Genomic DNA, 17,582 nt, shown 5'->3' with positions numbered 1-17,582 from the left:
GAAGTTCGTGTAGTGTGACGGGCAACCTGAAAAAATAGTTGTCTTAATGGATTCCTTCCCACCCCACTGTCAATGGAAATAACTTGACGCTTCAAAGATACCCATAACGTGACCGAATTTATCAAATCAATGCATAAAATGTTGTTGTGCAAATAGTCTAAACAAACACCACACCAAAAGACTATTCTTAATGTAGTGTCCCATCAAACCATTTTATTTCCGTCGCTTGCTGATTTTGCCGCAAAATGCAGAGATTTTAAGACTTTTGGTACTCAATATTGTAAGCTACATGTTCTCCAAAATGTTATTTTGCGGTTCCTATGAAAGAATCTGATATTATTGGTACACGTGACTTAGAATGATATATATCACAGCATTGAAACATATAATAATGAAATTGTTGCTATGATAAAACAGTGGCAGACTAATTGACGTAAATTTAAAATAAAAAGGGTTGAAGAGAAATACATTTATTGAATGACCAATAAACCGTCGACCAAAATCCACATGTAAGATGCTTCTAAAAGGAATTTTATTCTCCTTTGAATAGCGCATGCGTATGGGCAACGTCAATGGGGTGAGCTCTTTATATCTCTAATGACACACTTTCGTTCTTCGCTAAATTTAATATACTTATTTTATTGTGAACCAAATAATTTATTTGGATATTAATTTGTTCACAACTATGGGACACAAATACGATTGTAAGCTAAGACACACTTCATAAAACGACATTCATATTTTTTGAGTTCTTGTCGACAAATTGTCAGTAGAATGTGATATCATTTTCATCAAGTCGTTGCGTAAAACAACTACGTTTTTCTTCTCTTCTTCTCTCTAAAGTAACAGTATGTTGAAGTACAAAGTATTGGCCGTACAAAACACAGTGTATATGTGCAATGTGAGCAATGCTATGTCAACAAATCAATTCTATTCTGGACTTAAAATTCTGTTGCCAACAGCTACTGTATAATTGGATGTTACATACATGCCAGTTATGTTGATAAAGTAAACACCGTACAATTTGATATAGATGTCATTTCTAAAAACACCAGACATTTCATTTTACAAATGGCAGAGAAATACTGCAAAATACATAAAAAGTACAGCTAATAGAAGTTTTCAGTACATCATAAGGATTACTAGCCATAATGTTGAAACTCTGTTCTTGAACTTTGTTCACCGAGTGTTGAAAATAATGTTATAATGTACCAGCGTCATTGTGCGTACGTTTTCATCTCGTCTGTATCACTCGATAAATCGAGTTATAATAATAAATTGTCATATATAAATTCTATCCTTTCAGTTTATTCGACTCTATGTTAATGATTATTCCAAAGTCACGTGACCTACAGTTACCACTTTTTGACTTTTGGAACACCAGAAAAAAATCTACGGAAAGATGAGTGTCCGAGATGTTGATATGATAGCGTTATTAAAATGGAAATAAACTTCTTGTTGTACAATTTGTTATCGTGATCTGTGCTGTAGGATTCATTTGCGAATGGATATTTTGACCTTGTAATTTGGCGGGAAATGAACTGGACCAAATTTCCCGTCTGACAACTTAGGAACGTGGTCGATCGCTTCGAAAGTGAAAGTCTTCAACAGTGTTGCAAAGAACAGAAAGGACGATGTATTGGCCAAGTTTTTGCCCATACACTCTCTGCATCCTGAAATATAGCAGAAAGTGCTGTATCAGAAGGGGTGTCTTGAGCTCTGAGAGATTGACAGATCGAGAGACAGAGCAACCACAACAACAAAGAGACCAACAAGAACAGCTGGATGTCTACAGAGGTAGTCACACAGACAGCCAGCCATAGCCTTGTAAAGACAGTCGCAGGTAACCAGAGATACACAGACAGACGTAGACAGGCACACACGAAGATAGCTCTACAGACGCAGACAGCCGGGCACAAAGGCAGCCAGCCAGTCATGCACAAACTGTGACAACCAGTTACATACACAAAACCAGATATGAACTGTAAATGCTCACGTGTTTCATTATATATTGCAGTTATGTGTAAATTTGAACCTTTGCCACATGTTTGCAACTTCATTGAAAGTATTATGATCAACATAATGAACATAATTCACCACAGATTAACTGTATAGGTCATTAAGTATTGAAATATGTAATTAGCTGAAAAAAATATTAATTTCTTTGACTGCTGTTATTGTATCACCACTTTATATAGCAAGTGTAATTGCCTTTGGTCAAGTCCTCCAAACTATATATTCCAAACTTTGAAAGCTCATTAGATATTCAAACTATAAATTAGCTGACATGAAAACTTAAATGCGAAATGACTTCCAATATTGATATAACCTGGTATAATCATCAATGTACATAGCATGTTATGCCAATTTTGATCAAATAAATCCAAGTATATATCCCTAATTAGGAAAGTTCATTAAATACACAAATTAGGAATTGGCTGAAGCAAAAATGCTTAATCATCATCAGCCTTTCAATAATGTTAGCCTACATAATAGTATCTTTAATGTACATAGCAAGTTTCATCAATTTTGGTCATGTAAATTCAAATATATATCCCTAATTTCAAAAATTCATTAAATATGCAAATTAGGAGCTGGATGAAGTAAAAATGCTTAATGACTTTCAATAATGTCGTATCATAGTATCTTTAATGTACATAGCAAGTTTCGTCAACTTTGGTCTTGTCAATACAGATAAATATCCCTGATTATGAAAGTTCATTAAATATGCAAATAAGGAATTTGCTAAACTTCAAATGCTTAATGACTGTCAATAATGTTCTATTATAGTATCTTTAATGTACATAGCCAGTTTCATCAACTTTGGTCCCGTCAATTCAGATAAATACCCCTAATTAGGAAAGTTCATAAAATATGCAAATTAGGAATTGGCTGATGTAAAAATGCTTAATGACATTTAATCATATTCTATCATAGTATCTTTAATGTACAAAGCAAGTTTCATCAATTTTGGTCATGTAACTTCAAATATATTGCCTTAATTTCAAAAGGTCATTAAATATGCAAATTAGGATTTGGATGAAGTAAAATGCTTAATGACTTTCAATAACATTAAATCTTAGTATCTTCAATATGCATACCAAGTTTTGTCAATTTTGATCAAGTAAATCCAGATATATACTCCTAATAAGGAAATTTCATTAAACATGCAAATTAGTAATTATCTTTCAGGTCACCCCTTAATATCTTTCAAAGCTGATATATCTTGGTGTGATCAACATTTGTAGCGAATCTCATCAAATTGTGTGCAGTCGTTGTCAATATATATCAGTTTTTTCTAAAATCATTAATTATGCAAATGAGCAAAAAGTAAGCAAGCCACACCCACCAAAAACTAATCAGTTCTTGCCATTTGCAAACTGAATCTATGTACCAGATTTGATTCTGATCTGATGAGCCGTTTTTGAGATATTGAGTACACAGACAGACAGACAGACACACAGACACACAGACACACAGACACACAGACAGACAGACATTGCTGCGACATATGCCCACGTGTGTCAACACGTGAGCAAATAAGGCGACTCATACAGTATATCGACAGGCAGACAGACATTAGGGAGCCTCTAGTAATCACAGGGGATGGGCCAGGGGAATTCCGTGTGCACTTGTACTGTAAAATGTGACGCTCCCCCATCCTTGTGTCTAAAATGTGACCCTCCTCCTTGTCCGACATTCTAAAACTTGACCCTCCCCAATCACTGCAGTATTCTCCCCAGGAATAACTGAAACAATATCAGCTAATTTACATAATAATTATAGTTTAATTGTTATGTAAGTTATAAACAGAAATTACCGGGGGGGAGGGCTGGCGTTTTGGAATGGAGGATTGCAATTTATCATGAATGCAATTTTGAACGGTCGTGAATTTGAGGGAGGATCACCATATTTTGCGCAACTATAAGGCGGCAAGATGTGGCTGATATATAGCTTCACCCAAAAACATCAAATGATAATACAAGGGAGTCTATAAGGCTATTGATAATTTTCTCCCACACAACAAGCTATATCTGTACATTGATAAATGTTTGATAATATATGTAAATGTACTTTGCTGGAAGTGGGAAGTAAAACATGCATGTGTATACAAGAAATTGGATTTTGGGATTTCATTGAAAGTGTTGATTCACTATACATGATAGTCTATGAGGAAACTGAATATATTTTTCCAATACAAAACTAGGTAAATCTGTTTATTTATATACCCTTGATCATTTACACTAATACTCTTGATTAGATTAGGGTGGTTACAAATGGATGTGGGTGCAAGAAATTGGAAATTTACACCCTTGTTTTTATGAGTAATTTGTAATTTTGCAACATTCAGCTATAGGGCACCTAACATTTTTGAAAAATTTGAAAAATATGAAGATCCAATCATCCCAAATTAGTGCCAATCGTGTTCTGTTCAAGGTGTTTGATGTAGGATACCATCGCATCTTCTTTGCTTGTGAAGCTTGTCGATAATATGTATGTATTTAAAAGAATCAATGTATTTCGTCAGCTATTCCTTATTCAGGAAATATCAAATGTACATTCAAGGGTTTGGCCGTAAAATAATCTTCTATTAAAAGTGACCCTCCCCCCCCCCCAAAGATAGCTTTTTGAAAATTGACCCTCACCCTTGGACAGTTTTCTGCAAAGTGACCCCCTCATTCCCCCGTCCCACCCTCCTGTAATTACTGAAGGCTCCCTTAACAAATTAGTGACCACGTGACAAAATATTACTGCACATGCGTATTGCCCAAATGCAGGAAGATAGTAGACAAAACAGATAGAGAATCAAACAGATAGGTAAGAGGTAATAGCATCGAAGACAACGATGATAATGATGATGATGATGATGATGATGACGACGACGACGACGACGATGATGATGATGATGATGATGATGATGATGATGATGATGATGACGACGATGGTGATGATGATGATGATGATGATGATGATGATGATGATGATGGTGGTGGGTGGATGGGTGTTGCATCACAACAGAAAACGACACACGCTTTGCAATGAGTTTGATAATGAAATGCAGGTACTAAAGCACGATAGGGGAACACTTACATGTATAAACTAAGGTTCTTGTATCTCTTAATTTTGCGCCACATAAATGCCCCCGAAACCATTGCCCTAACACGATTGGAACTAATTTGGGATGATTGGATGTTGAAGTAATGTCGATTTAATTTATAAATGTAATCTTATCTGCTTTTCTTTTTACATTACACACTTGTTTTTATGAATAATTAGCAATATTGCAACATTCAGCTATACGGCACCTAACACTTTTGAGAAATTTGAAAAATATGAAAATCCAATCATCCCAAATTAGTTCCAATCGTGTTGCCCTGGAGATATCTTCAAAGTGTCACATACTTTTAGTGCGTAAAGACTATATTCTTGTAGCTTTTCTTGATTCCCTTCAATCGAACTGATTTGAAATCGTGAGTCTAATTATTTTTTTGATCCATACTGCTGAAGGTTCCAAGACAAGAAATTGACCTTTTTAAGCCAACAATTTCCTAGTGGTTAATAAGCTCAGAACCCCCGTAAATTATATATTTTCGGAAAGCCTAGATATAGGGAAACATTTTGGTTACCATAGTGTGACCATTGTTTACATAACTGTCACGTGACAGGTAATTTGCTTAACATTTCAAAAATCAGTTTTCCCTATGTTTTGTTTCAATGCTATGAGATATATGGCTGAAGTTTGTGTGAGTGTAAGCTGTCATTAGGATCTTCCAAACACTGTCTCAGAATTCTTTTAAACCTTCTCAAACAATTTTTATGCCAGAAAAACTTCCAGAGCGGTGAATTTAACCCTAGTTCATTTCTTTAAAATTGTGCTCAAATAAAAACTAAGCAAGATATAAAAAATCTGAGACACTCTTGTAAAGAGCGTTGTGACAGCTTGCATTCCAGTAAGTTTGAGTCAGATATTTTGAAGTATTGAGACAAAACATAGGGAAGACCGATTTTTGAAAGGTTATGCCAATTACCTGTCACGTGATAGTTATGTAAACAATGGTGACACTGTGATTAACAAAATCTTCCCCTATATCTAGGCTTTTAGAAAATGTATAATGTACGGGGGTTGTGAGCTTATTAATCACCAGAGAATTGTTAGAATAAAGAGGTCCATTTCTTGTCTTGGAACCTTCAAAATGGCATGACGACTCAAAGATAAGAGAGATACATGCGCAAAGATCCCTAAGACACATCATGGATGTAAAAATCTATTTTTACATCCATGGACACATCTCTAAGGTCTTGCAACTCACCCATTGAGAAAGGAATGTAAGCTTCTGGTTCATTCACATTTCCGTTTTCGTCCAAGAAACGTTCAGGTCGGAACTCCTCTGGGTTTTGCCAGTATTTGGGGTCATAGTGCACGGAGAGCAGATTCATAAAAACAGTTGTACCCTTTGGAATGGTATAGCCCCGGAATGAAACATCTTGACTCGCCTACAAAGTAAAAAGCGACAAAAGTGAGGAAACTTGAAGTGAAATTCAGCGTTGGTGTGATTTTAGGGGCTGTTAGCAATAGTTCAATACTTTCTGAGTTGTGAGGTAGGACCTGTACATAATTAACGTAAGGGGAGGGGCTGGTACGATGGGCGAGAGGCCTAGGATCCTGTTTGTTATACGGCGGTTCCACTTTATGGATTAATCAGTGGGAGGATTCACCACTTTTTGTGAATTGATCCAAAAATGTACAGGTTTACTTATATTTGAAAACACCGCATGGGGATTTAAACGGAAAAAAGTAAGACCTTCTCAAGTATATTTTGAAATTATGAAATATTCACAAAAACGTATTGAAGTTAAGGATCATGAAGTTCTGACTTTCTCTGACAAATGCAGCCTGTGTGTAACAGTTCAAAAACAACATTTGACGTAACTTGCCAGTTACAATATAAACGCATAACTTATGTAAACGAGAAAAATATAAACATTGTTGTCCTCTAGTCTTGCTTGAAGTTTTTTATGTTCATTTCTTTGAAAACGTATTTTTGGTGACAGCAGAATTAAAACAAAAATCGTGTAAGACAGGTATCGCTTTCAGCCTAGAGCACAGACTTCGTTAGTCAAAGGTCAGCTTTTCACTCATCAAACCAGAATATTTCAACATGTCATGAAAAGAGAGATAAATGAGAAGTTGCTGCAACCACTTTATTTTTTGGTAAACATACTTCGACAAAATCTGATTCACCCCATGTTGTCCCCATCCAGGCTACTCATGAAGTCCCCCATCCACAGCAGGCTACTCACCCCACATGGTCCCTATCCAACCCTTGTGGTCCCCATCCAGGCTCCATGTGGTCCCATCCAACCCATGTGGTCCCCATCCACAGCAGGCTACTCACCCCATGTGGTCCCAAAATTCAGGCTACTCACCCTATATTGGCCCCTATCAAGCCCCTGTCATATGTGGTCCCCCTATCCAGGCTACTCACCTCATGTGGTCCCCCTATCCAGGCTACTCACCTCATGTGGTCCCCCCATCCAGGCTACCGTAGCATGACGGTATATTTCCTTTAGGGTTGCATTAGTGTAGGGTAATTTTTTCTTATCAGACGTAAACGGCATCTCATCACTGTCGAGCACTTCATCCATTTCCTGGTGTATCTTGCGTTGAATCTCGGGAAAAACCACCGTGTAGAAAATGGCCCAAGTCAGTGAATAAAACGTGGTGTTTATTCCGCCAAAAAATAACTCAAACACACCCTGCGACAAGTTCTCATCCGTGAAAGAACTGCGTGTGCCTGAAAGTCTGTCTCGCTCCATCCTTGCCAGGAACGCGTCGATAAAATCGTTCGGGGCCTCCATGTCTAAGACTTGCCGATGTCTTTCGATTTCTTGTTTCGCGTAGGTGAGGATAGAATCATAGGGATCGTAAATCCGCTTGAAGATGGGCGAACTGAAGTGACGGAGAAATGGAAAGAAATCAATGATTGATGTGGATGCGACGTTTTGGCTGAAGTCATGAAACATCTGTATGAGATGTCTAAACGTGGGGTCATCGTACCGAAACCGTTGACCGAAACACAGGGAAGAAATCACGTTACCGACAGCGTCGCGTAAATAGAACGAAACGTCGATAGGTTGCGTCGAGTTTTCTCTGAGAGCGTCACACATGGCTGCTGCCTCCGCCCGAATGCGGTCCTCGATGGTCTTGTTGCCCAGGCAACGGTGAAACGTCTCAACCACGAAGTTGCGTTGTTCTCGCCAAGTTCTGTTGTATTGCTGGCAAGCGATACCTGTGACACAATAAGAGTCGCAAAGGGTTGAAATTTATCTCAAAATGAAAATTGCGGTTCATATACATTTATTTCAGCATTTGAAGCGCTGTCTGCATTGACCCTGATAACAGTGAAAGATGCCAGTGTAACCACGGTCCCACCATCACATGGAGGGACAGTAACGTCACTGAGAATACATCGATCACTGTTTAAGGTAGAATGCGCATCGGGGACAGATATTTGACTCTCAAACTTTTACAATTCTTTTCTGATCTACCTCTTGTGGGGTTCATTTTAAAGGTCTTGGTGTAAGAAAACTTTTCCCCGGCTTAGTTTTTCAAAATCTAAACAATTATTTTTCTCCATAGAAATAACACAGGGACGGTGGCCATTTTGAATTTCAAATATCGGTATATCTTGGGTAGTTTGTTTCTCTAGTACAACATTTGCACGGCGACCCCAATTTTTATTCTTGATTTTGAAAGATTGAAAGATTCCTTCTGGGAAATTTGAGCAAAAGTTTTTGTCGTCTACTTTCAAGGCGCATACTTAAGCTTACTACCTTATTGTTTTTAAATACGTAGCGCTCTTAACGCCCGCAGGAGACAAAATTCCATATTAGTTCAAAGGTTTTGACTTTCTGCACCCGAAAGACGCAAAGATTGCAAAGTTCATATGGAAGTATTTCAAACTGGATTATTCATATGGCAGCGCACGTGATCGGTGAATGAACTTTCTAGTCATACAATGTTGGGGAATCTCCTATCATTGAAGAAAACTTGTAACACTTTTCATATAATCAAAGATAATGATCCAACATGGACTGGCCCCCCAGTCACCTGGCTTTTCTCGGCAACAGTTACTGGCTCTGGGCCAAGGCGTCCATCCCACGATCTACGCAACAGCCTACCACTTAGCGTGACAGTTTGCTGAAGTTTATTCCTTCGATTTATTCTGCTTTGATATTTATATGCCAACAGACAATTGGAGCAAGTCTAGATCTCATAGTATTTGTGTATAGATTAACTAACGTGTAAATACGTTATCTATGACGCGATGATCACGAGTGCAACATACAGTGGAATTTGATCGAGTGTCCGTTTTGCCTTGCAGAGCTCGACAAGTCTACATGTTCCTTATCATTAGAAAAGTAAACATTTGCAACAAATTGAGTATTTGGTGTTAGATTACAGCGCACGCGGCGAATGTTTCCCAGACACTGTCTCGTCTACAATAATGACAGTCGTTTCAGCATGCCACTCATGCACAACAAGCTTGACACCGCACTATAGCTATAGCACATCATCAAAGTTTTCTTTCAGCTACAGCTTTGTGTACTTTGATTTGGGAAATATAACTCAGACAAAACTCACTGGCATTTTTTCGAGTGTCGGATCTATATCTCGAGGAAAGTCCTCAACATCAACCGGACTGACTCTCGGCGTTTTATTACAGTGAAACATTGTATTTTTTCAGCAAGGTAAAGAATATTTTGAAGGCAGAGAGATATCATCGTCCCCTCCATGCTAACCCGTTGCCGTGTATGATGCCGTCCGGGAATTAAGTGCCAAAATACGGTGAATTATTTAAGAAACACTTGGTGTATTATTCAATGGCACAAAATGTACCGTGTTGATTGAATTGCACTTGCCTGTGCAAAATCAACACTTTTCTTCAAGTCTATTTTGTAGCTCAGAGAAGTGTCAATTCAGAGAGAAGTGTCAACTGAGAAAGTTTCATTTAGCTGAGACAAAAGAGAAAGCGGGATTAAAGTTTCATTTAGGAGTGTTTAGCATTTTCTGGTTGACAATATTCAGTGTTGTATCGTGTCAAACTTGTAGAGTAGACTGCACTCGCAATGCTACAGACTGCATGCTAAAACTGTTGTCGTGATTGCTGACATCGAGAGGAGAAGAAAGATTTTTTTAAAGAATTTACTTGTTTCTTCATAAAGTTCCCAATTTAAAGTAAACACCTAAAAGAAAACTGATGGTGTGCATGTAGTGCAGTGTTATGCTTGTTGTGAGTGGCATGCTGAAACGACTGCAGTGATCGTGATGAGACAGTGTATGGGAAACGTTTGCCGCGCGCTGTAATCTAACACCAACCAAAGACGAAGACTCAATTTGTTGCAAATGTTTACTTTTCTAATGATAAGCAACATGTAGACTCGACGAGCTCTGCAAGGCAAACCGGACACTCAATCAAATTCCACTATAATGGCGGTTTTGTAGTTGCATGACGACTAAAACGCTAAAAATTCTGCAAAGATAATTTCTCTGTGATTGCAGAATTGCAAACTCGTCGCCTGACATTTACATCGACGGAATACGCCGTGTAAGCCCCTGAATACCTTCAGGTTGTTTCGTCACGCAGTCTGCAGAGAAAAAGAGCTTTGATTGTGTTTAATCTTTCAGACGAGCTGGTCGTGATGTTTCGCACTTTTCTATTGAAAACTGTCAAAAGGTGTGAGTTGTTGAAATGTGACCCACTTGCCACTGAGTTAGATTTACTAAAGTTAAGAATTCATTCTTTCTTGTGAAGAATTCGGTATTAATAGTAGTTCAATAGAAATGATTCAATACCTCTATTGCCTAGAATCATTCGTAAAAGTGAGTAGGTAGGTCTGTCGGCAAGCTCTGGCTTTCTTAGGGCCTCCCGGTGAACATCAAAACTGTTGAGGACGACGAAAGTCTGCGTACCAAATCGGACGCTGAAAACATCGCCATACTGCTCAGCCCATCTCATCATGGTCATTGGCAACTTATCGTCGACGCTTGGCAAACACCCTACGAGTGGATATCCCCGTGGTCCTGGCGGGAGACGTCCTTTGCGGTTATTCCAGGAAAATGGAACAAAATCTTGATACAAATTGAAGATCAATAACACTAATACAGTGATTATTAGAAGTAGGGATAGAACTTCTAACCGATTGATGTCGTAGAAGAATTCCATGATTTCAACACTGGTAGCAAAGTCTGGGCTATCTTCGAATTCCATGCAAATAATCAGTGTTAGGTGGCGCCGAAAATACTCGCTGGTCTGTTGGGAGCAGTGTTGTGTTGTGGTTTTCTGCCTGTTAGTACACAAGACCTAAACAAGCAGACCTAGTTTTGCGCAACCCTCGTGATGCTCCTAAGGTACTTGCCTCCAACTCGATTCAGGTGAGGTGAGGTATATTCAGTGCAGGCAAATTGAAGTGAGTAAAGGATTCACGGTTAGGCTTTCCTTGGACTTAGGTGTTAAACAGTCCGTGTTGTTTAATTTTTTAAATGTCTTTGGTTTTAACCGCTCTGTCCTTGTACCTGTAAACAAAGCAAGCGGAATCGAGTTGCTCTGTAGTAACAAATTATCGAAAACTACATGTAATCTAATATCGCAAAAGATCTTAGAGCATATTTTTAATATCCTGTCTGTCACGTTTTGGTCCATAAACTGTCGAAACTTGGGTAACTATAGCATGCAGCATTGCCATCCACAGGGAGGTAAGATACAGTTCTCCGAATGAAATGTTGACAAACCTGAAACCATTGGCATTCTGCATCTTGTAGAAAGGCTAACAGAATAAATGCTGCCTTGTCAACGTCGACCTCAAAGTCTAAACCCAAACAAAAATGACGTCGATTGTGATAAAGATACGATTGAGTTAGATTTTTCAGGTAACACCAACGCCAAAATTCACCCAAAAGCAGAGTACGCCTCGGGGACATATATTCCGAATGTCTAAACTTTACAATATTCTTTTAGTCTACCATTTGTGGGGTCATTTTGAAACTCATGGAGAGAATACAATTTTTATCGGCTTACTTTTGTGAAGATCGGGAATTTATTTTCCCCATAGAAATAACACAGAATGGCGGCCATTTTGAATGTCAAATGTCGATAAATATTGCAATTAGTAATTTGTGTCTCCAAGTATCAAACTTTGCACGGCGACCCCAGATTTCATTCTTGATTTTGATATAGAATATTTGAAAGTTTTCCTGGGGAAAGTTTGAGCAAAGTTTTAAGTCTTTTGTTTTTGAGGCGCGAACGCCCTTTACACAAAAAGGAAAAGGAAGACCACAGGAGGTATTCTCTGATGATGTGAATCGTATCGTGACTTGCTGACAGTGAAAATTGCCCGTACCTTGAGAAAAACAGCATTGTACTTAGAAAAGAACAACTGCATAGCAGTAATCTTTATTTCCGTTACAGAAAACAAGTAGACACTATAGTACAAGGTATGACGAGTTTATAGTCATAATAAAACAATAAATATTCAAGGAAAATTCAAGAACGACCAAATTTGTCCCTTTAGGAGAGTACAATCCCTAAATAGTCACCAATTCAACGATTCTGTATAGATATACTAATTTAGATTCCAGGGCTTTTATTTGTTGTGGCTTAGTCGTTACCTTTCCAGGTGTATGTGAAAATCAGTTGTTTGACTAAATACCCAAGGCACAATAGCCACAAACGTTGACAATTCACAATCATCACATTTTAGGAAATTTCAGTCATCAATGTTGAATATGACCCGGCAAACTGTTTTAAAATTTGACATATTTTCAATTTTTTGAGAGGATGATTTTGTAACGATGATTGTTGTTCGTAACAGCACCAATTTTCCCTGTATTAAGTTAATGAAAGGGGCAATATTGGCATATTGACAGATCGATTAATATCCTGAAAGATGCTACTTTTTATTTGAAGAAAAAAAGTTGAGACGTTGCATAACATTTTCATCATTTTTTGTTCCAGAAAACGATTACATGTAAAATACTTATCCTGGAACCTTTAGAAAGTTGAAATACCGGGTATTAGCCTCGCAAACACAACACACTCTGTACATATTACATATGTACCACAGTTTATTTGCACCGGAGAACATGAGTACCATCGGTATTTGCTCTGCAGTGCAATACCGAAAATATCATGCCATAACCTTATGTTAATGAGCACGTGTAACCCAAATTTTGAATTTTTGAATGAATTTTGAATGAATTTTGTTTTGAACGATAACATTCGATATTTCACACACACACACACACACACAACACACACACACACACACACACTGTATTGCAAGATATACACACTATAAACCATACGGGAGCTTTGACCTAACTTTGGAATACGATTGAAAACCCAGAAAACTAATCTTTCATTAAAGCCCCACTAGTTGTAACTCTTGAAATCTGTTGACCTCAAAATATCTTCCTATTCTCTCCTGGTTTTCTCTGAATTCTACCCTCTGAAGGGATATGTGTTTTTACTGCATTAGGAAACCATTCCTTTGTGAAACATTTGACAATAATATTCAAGTTTTAACTGTCATTTTGATTTTCCGCCATTTTCAAAAATTGATAATATTACAAAGGAAACAGAACATACAATGTCATATTTGAAAACATTCACCCCTACGCATTACATTGGACTACCCTGTGCAGTTTATGTGAAGATTTCAGTGCCGATATGTACAGTATCCATGGTTTTGGCTTTTCCCCATGGGGCTGCGATTTGATGTTTGGGCAAACATTTAATCTCAGTGTAATCTTTATCTTTTTCAAAATTGTATAGGCCTATACAGTCCCATACGGTAGCTAGTAACAAGTGTATACACACACCTTAATTAGTACATTCTCAAAAACTTATTTTAGCTCAAAAGTAAAATCATAAAAATAATGCTAAAAGGTACAGCTATATAGTGGGGCTTTAAGGTAGAACGCGTCTCTGTGACAGATATTCGGAGTCTCAAACTTTTACAATATCTTTTCTGATCTACCACTTGTGAGGGCCAATTTAAGGTAGAACGCACCTCGGGGACAGACATTCGGACTCTCAAACTTTTACAATTCTCTTCTGATATACCACATGTGGGGGTTCATTTTAAAGCTCTTGGTGAAAGAAAACTTTTCACCGGCTTAATTTTTCGAAATTCGAAAATTTTTATTTTTCTCCATAGAGTTAACACAGGGATGGCGGCCATTTTGAATTTCAAATGTCGGTAAGTCTTGGGTGATTTGTTACTCTACTACCAAAATGTGCAGAATGGTTGCAATATTCGTTGAGGAAAGCTTGAGCAAAATTTTAAGTCTTTCACTTTCGGGACGCATACTACCTTAATGCCACATGATTAAGTGTGTGAAAAGATGGCGTCGGTAAGAAAACACTTTCAGAGTACCATCGGCCTTAAAATAAGAATCGGTTTTGAAGCAATTAACATTTCCACAAGGTCACAAATTTATACGTCTACACGTTTACTCCAAGAGCATGTTATTGAACAACACCAACACACTGTTAAAATCTCAAAGTAAAACCGTATACTCACCTAACTTCAGAAAAAATCAAAAACTTTAGACACACTAGATATGCACAACTTTTTGCCGCCCTCCCTTTCAAAGTTGCGATAGCTTATACCTTGTATTCCCAGGTAACAATTATACTGTTTAAGGAGTTATAGGTCATAGTTGGCTATAAATAGCTTATTTACCGATTCAGGGCACATAAAAACACAAACCAGAATACGCCCGGATGTAGTCACCTTTATTCAACTTCTCAAAGTGCTCTTGCGCAGTTTGTTTGTCATGTCAGTGCAAGGTCGTTTCGTCTGCTGAAAGTTGCGTAATTTCCAACTCATAGTATTTCTTCTTTCAAGGACAACTCTTTTCTCAATCAACAGGTTTCCATGCATCGGAGAAAGGAATGGCTGAATTTATTTGTGAGCACGTCTCAAAACATTCAAGGATTGCCCTGCACGCATCGGCAGAGGTTTTCTTACTTATTTTATTTCATTTTTCGATAGTCATGTTGCCTCTGCTATGACTTGATCACAAAGTCACAGGGGATATGGAGTTGGTATTTAATTCCTGACATCAGCTATCATCGTTCTTATAACACCATAACTGGCTCATACTGGGTCCTACATTGATAAAACTGAACTGAACTGGGAGGCATGCTTCAAGGGCGATTATACATGCTTGCAGATCTGGACACATGACATAATTTTTCTATGGTGTTTATCCTGGAATTTTGACTCAACCACACCAATCTCCAACTATTATACCATTCAACATAAAAAAGATATTCATTATTCACAAACTTGCGACAAGGTGTTACCGAACTCACAGTGAACCCGAGAGGACAGCTACCTGTCAATTTAGGTCACTGGGCTGGGCTCATACTAACTGTGCACCGAACTGTAAACCAAAGTGCAGCGTTCTCAATTATTTTGCCCTACTTTTTCGAGTGCATGTGTCCCCGTTTGGTGTGTGTACAAACAAATGTAGGTTGCCGTAAACTATAGTGTTGCTTGCGCTGTTCAATCACAAGACTGCAAACACATAACACAACATCTTGAAGAAAACTTTCCTGGTAAACAGTGTTTTGAAATTGACATTCATTGTATAATACCACTGATTTCAGATGTGCTTGAAAGAAAACATGCCTGGTCCGCCCTAACAACCATGTCATTGATCTTTTCCGTCCTGCTGAAAATATTGTGTTTGTGAGTGTGCGTATTGCCTGACCTACATGAGGGAGACTAGGTCAGGTTAACACTACAGTTATAGCAGGGAACCATTCAGAACCCCAGTTGGACAACAAGACCAAATGGAAAAGACAAAAACACACTAAAATATACGTCAAGTAAATAAATGTCTAGAATGCTGGAGAACAACTTTTCTAGATTTAGTTAAAATGTGTCTGTATACACAATTGCAAGTAAAGAGATAAAAGTGAGCCTTTAGACTGTCATGTAAAGGCGTTCAATAAATGTACCATATTGTTTTATCACAAGTTCAGACTCGTTTTCGTGAACACAGATCAAGAGTGGTAGAGTACTGTACGGTGTCTAAATCGATGACGTTGCATCAAGAGTTGTGTTGGAAGAAAAAAATAAATTAAAGCACAGCTGGATCATGATTTAGATAAGCGCTGAGAAATTGTTTATTCTGCTGTCAAATTTACAAACATAAAAGCCCTCCGTCAGTGCCATGGGAAGGCAAATGATTTACGTACAATTTGAGTGCAACAATCAATCGAACGATCGATCAACCAATCAACAATAAATCTCTTCAAGGGGACTATGATACGACAAAATATGTAAATAGTGAACATAGATATAACATCAAAAACAATACTTTTATTAGGTATTTCTGATCGGCTTCCATTATTTCTGCAATGCTCTGCACTACTCTGTACTACACAGCACTACGCTAGACTTCACTTCATTTCACTACACTTCACTGCATTAAAGGAATACTGTCACCTGTTCCAATTTTGCCACAGTTACCATGGAAAGATAAAATGTAACCAATCACAGATTTTAAGCGGGTAGCCGCTTTTTAAAAACGACGCCCTCATATGGGCGTTTTGAATACCAAGGAACGCCCCTTTGACCATATATGGGCATATTTAGATTACAGGTGACTGTATACCTTTAAACTAATACTACACTAAACTACACTACACTACACTACAAACACTTCACTTCACTGTTCTGCACTACACTACACCACACCACACCGTTACACTACACTACACTACACTACACTACACTACACTACACTACACTACACTACACGTTACGACACGGCTACACACTATGCTTCTCTCCCTTGGACTACTTTTCACTAGACTACACTATATCATTAACTATTAATAAACACTTAGCTGCAAAGTACCACTCCATTACCTATATTTCACTAGATTTGGCTGCACTTCATAACATTGTACGACATGTAGAACAGTACACTTCACTTCACTTCACTGCATTGCACTATACTTGAATGATAAACAATAGTTTACTGCACTACACTTCACTGCACCACACGCCATTGCGCTACATTTCACTAGACTACACTACAATGCTAAACTACTCTGCACTACATAAAACTACACTACACTACACTGCACGAAAATACACTACACTTCACAACACTGCATTTCACTTGGCGTAACGCTATACACAACACAATAATTACACTATACTTCACTACACTACATCACACTACACTACACTACATCACACTACACTACACTACGTCACACTACACTACACTACATAGACTTGGCTCAAGTCGGTGAATTTTAAAAAAATAAAATCATTTATAATAGTTTCTCTTGTGTCGTACAAACCTATCCGGAATTTGGCAGCTCACGCCAGGTTTTCCCAGCGATTGAATGCGTCACGTTTGAGTCTGCGCAGTAGTGAGTTAGTTTCTGCCGGATTCCGGGTGAAACTCCGCTGTATAGCGTTCACTCCACTCATCGCGTTCACCCTACTCATCGCGTCCACTCACGCGCGCGTTTCACATGAAAGCAGAA

The 17,582-nt window shown here is 38.1% G+C and overlaps 1 protein-coding gene across 1 annotated transcript; it reads right to left on the bottom strand.

The window, feature by feature from the left end:
• Nucleotides 1-226: 226 nt before the first annotated feature.
• LOC139136073 (cytochrome P450 2B4-like) lies at nucleotides 227-11,528 on the bottom strand. Its single transcript, XM_070703861.1, has 4 exons — nucleotides 10,859-11,528; nucleotides 7,519-8,291; nucleotides 6,312-6,495; nucleotides 227-1,673 (listed from the first exon to the last, which is right to left on the bottom strand). Exons 1-4 carry the CDS (start codon nucleotides 11,271-11,273, stop codon nucleotides 1,495-1,497), a joined length of 1,551 nt encoding a protein of 516 aa, XP_070559962.1. The 5' UTR covers nucleotides 11,274-11,528; the 3' UTR covers nucleotides 227-1,494.
• Between the last annotated feature and the right edge of the window lie 6,054 nt (nucleotides 11,529-17,582).

This window comes from Ptychodera flava, chromosome 7, assembly GCF_041260155.1.
Source record: "Ptychodera flava strain L36383 chromosome 7, AS_Pfla_20210202, whole genome shotgun sequence".
NCBI classification, from domain to species: domain Eukaryota; kingdom Metazoa; phylum Hemichordata; class Enteropneusta; family Ptychoderidae; genus Ptychodera; species Ptychodera flava.
This window is presented reverse-complemented; position numbering and strand designations above follow the sequence as displayed.

Coding starts and splice junctions, on each gene's coding strand:
- LOC139136073 (XM_070703861.1), bottom strand. CDS start 11,273: ATGGAATTCGAAGATAGCCCAGACTTTGCTACCAGTGTTGAAATCATG. Junction 8,292..10,858: donor AATGATTCTAGGCAATAGAG/GTATTGAATCAT, acceptor ATTGTGTCACAG/GTATCGCTTGCCAGCAATAC. Junction 1,674..6,311: donor TTACATTCCTTTCTCAATGG/GTGAGTTGCAAG, acceptor GCTATATTTCAG/GATGCAGAGAGTGTATGGGC.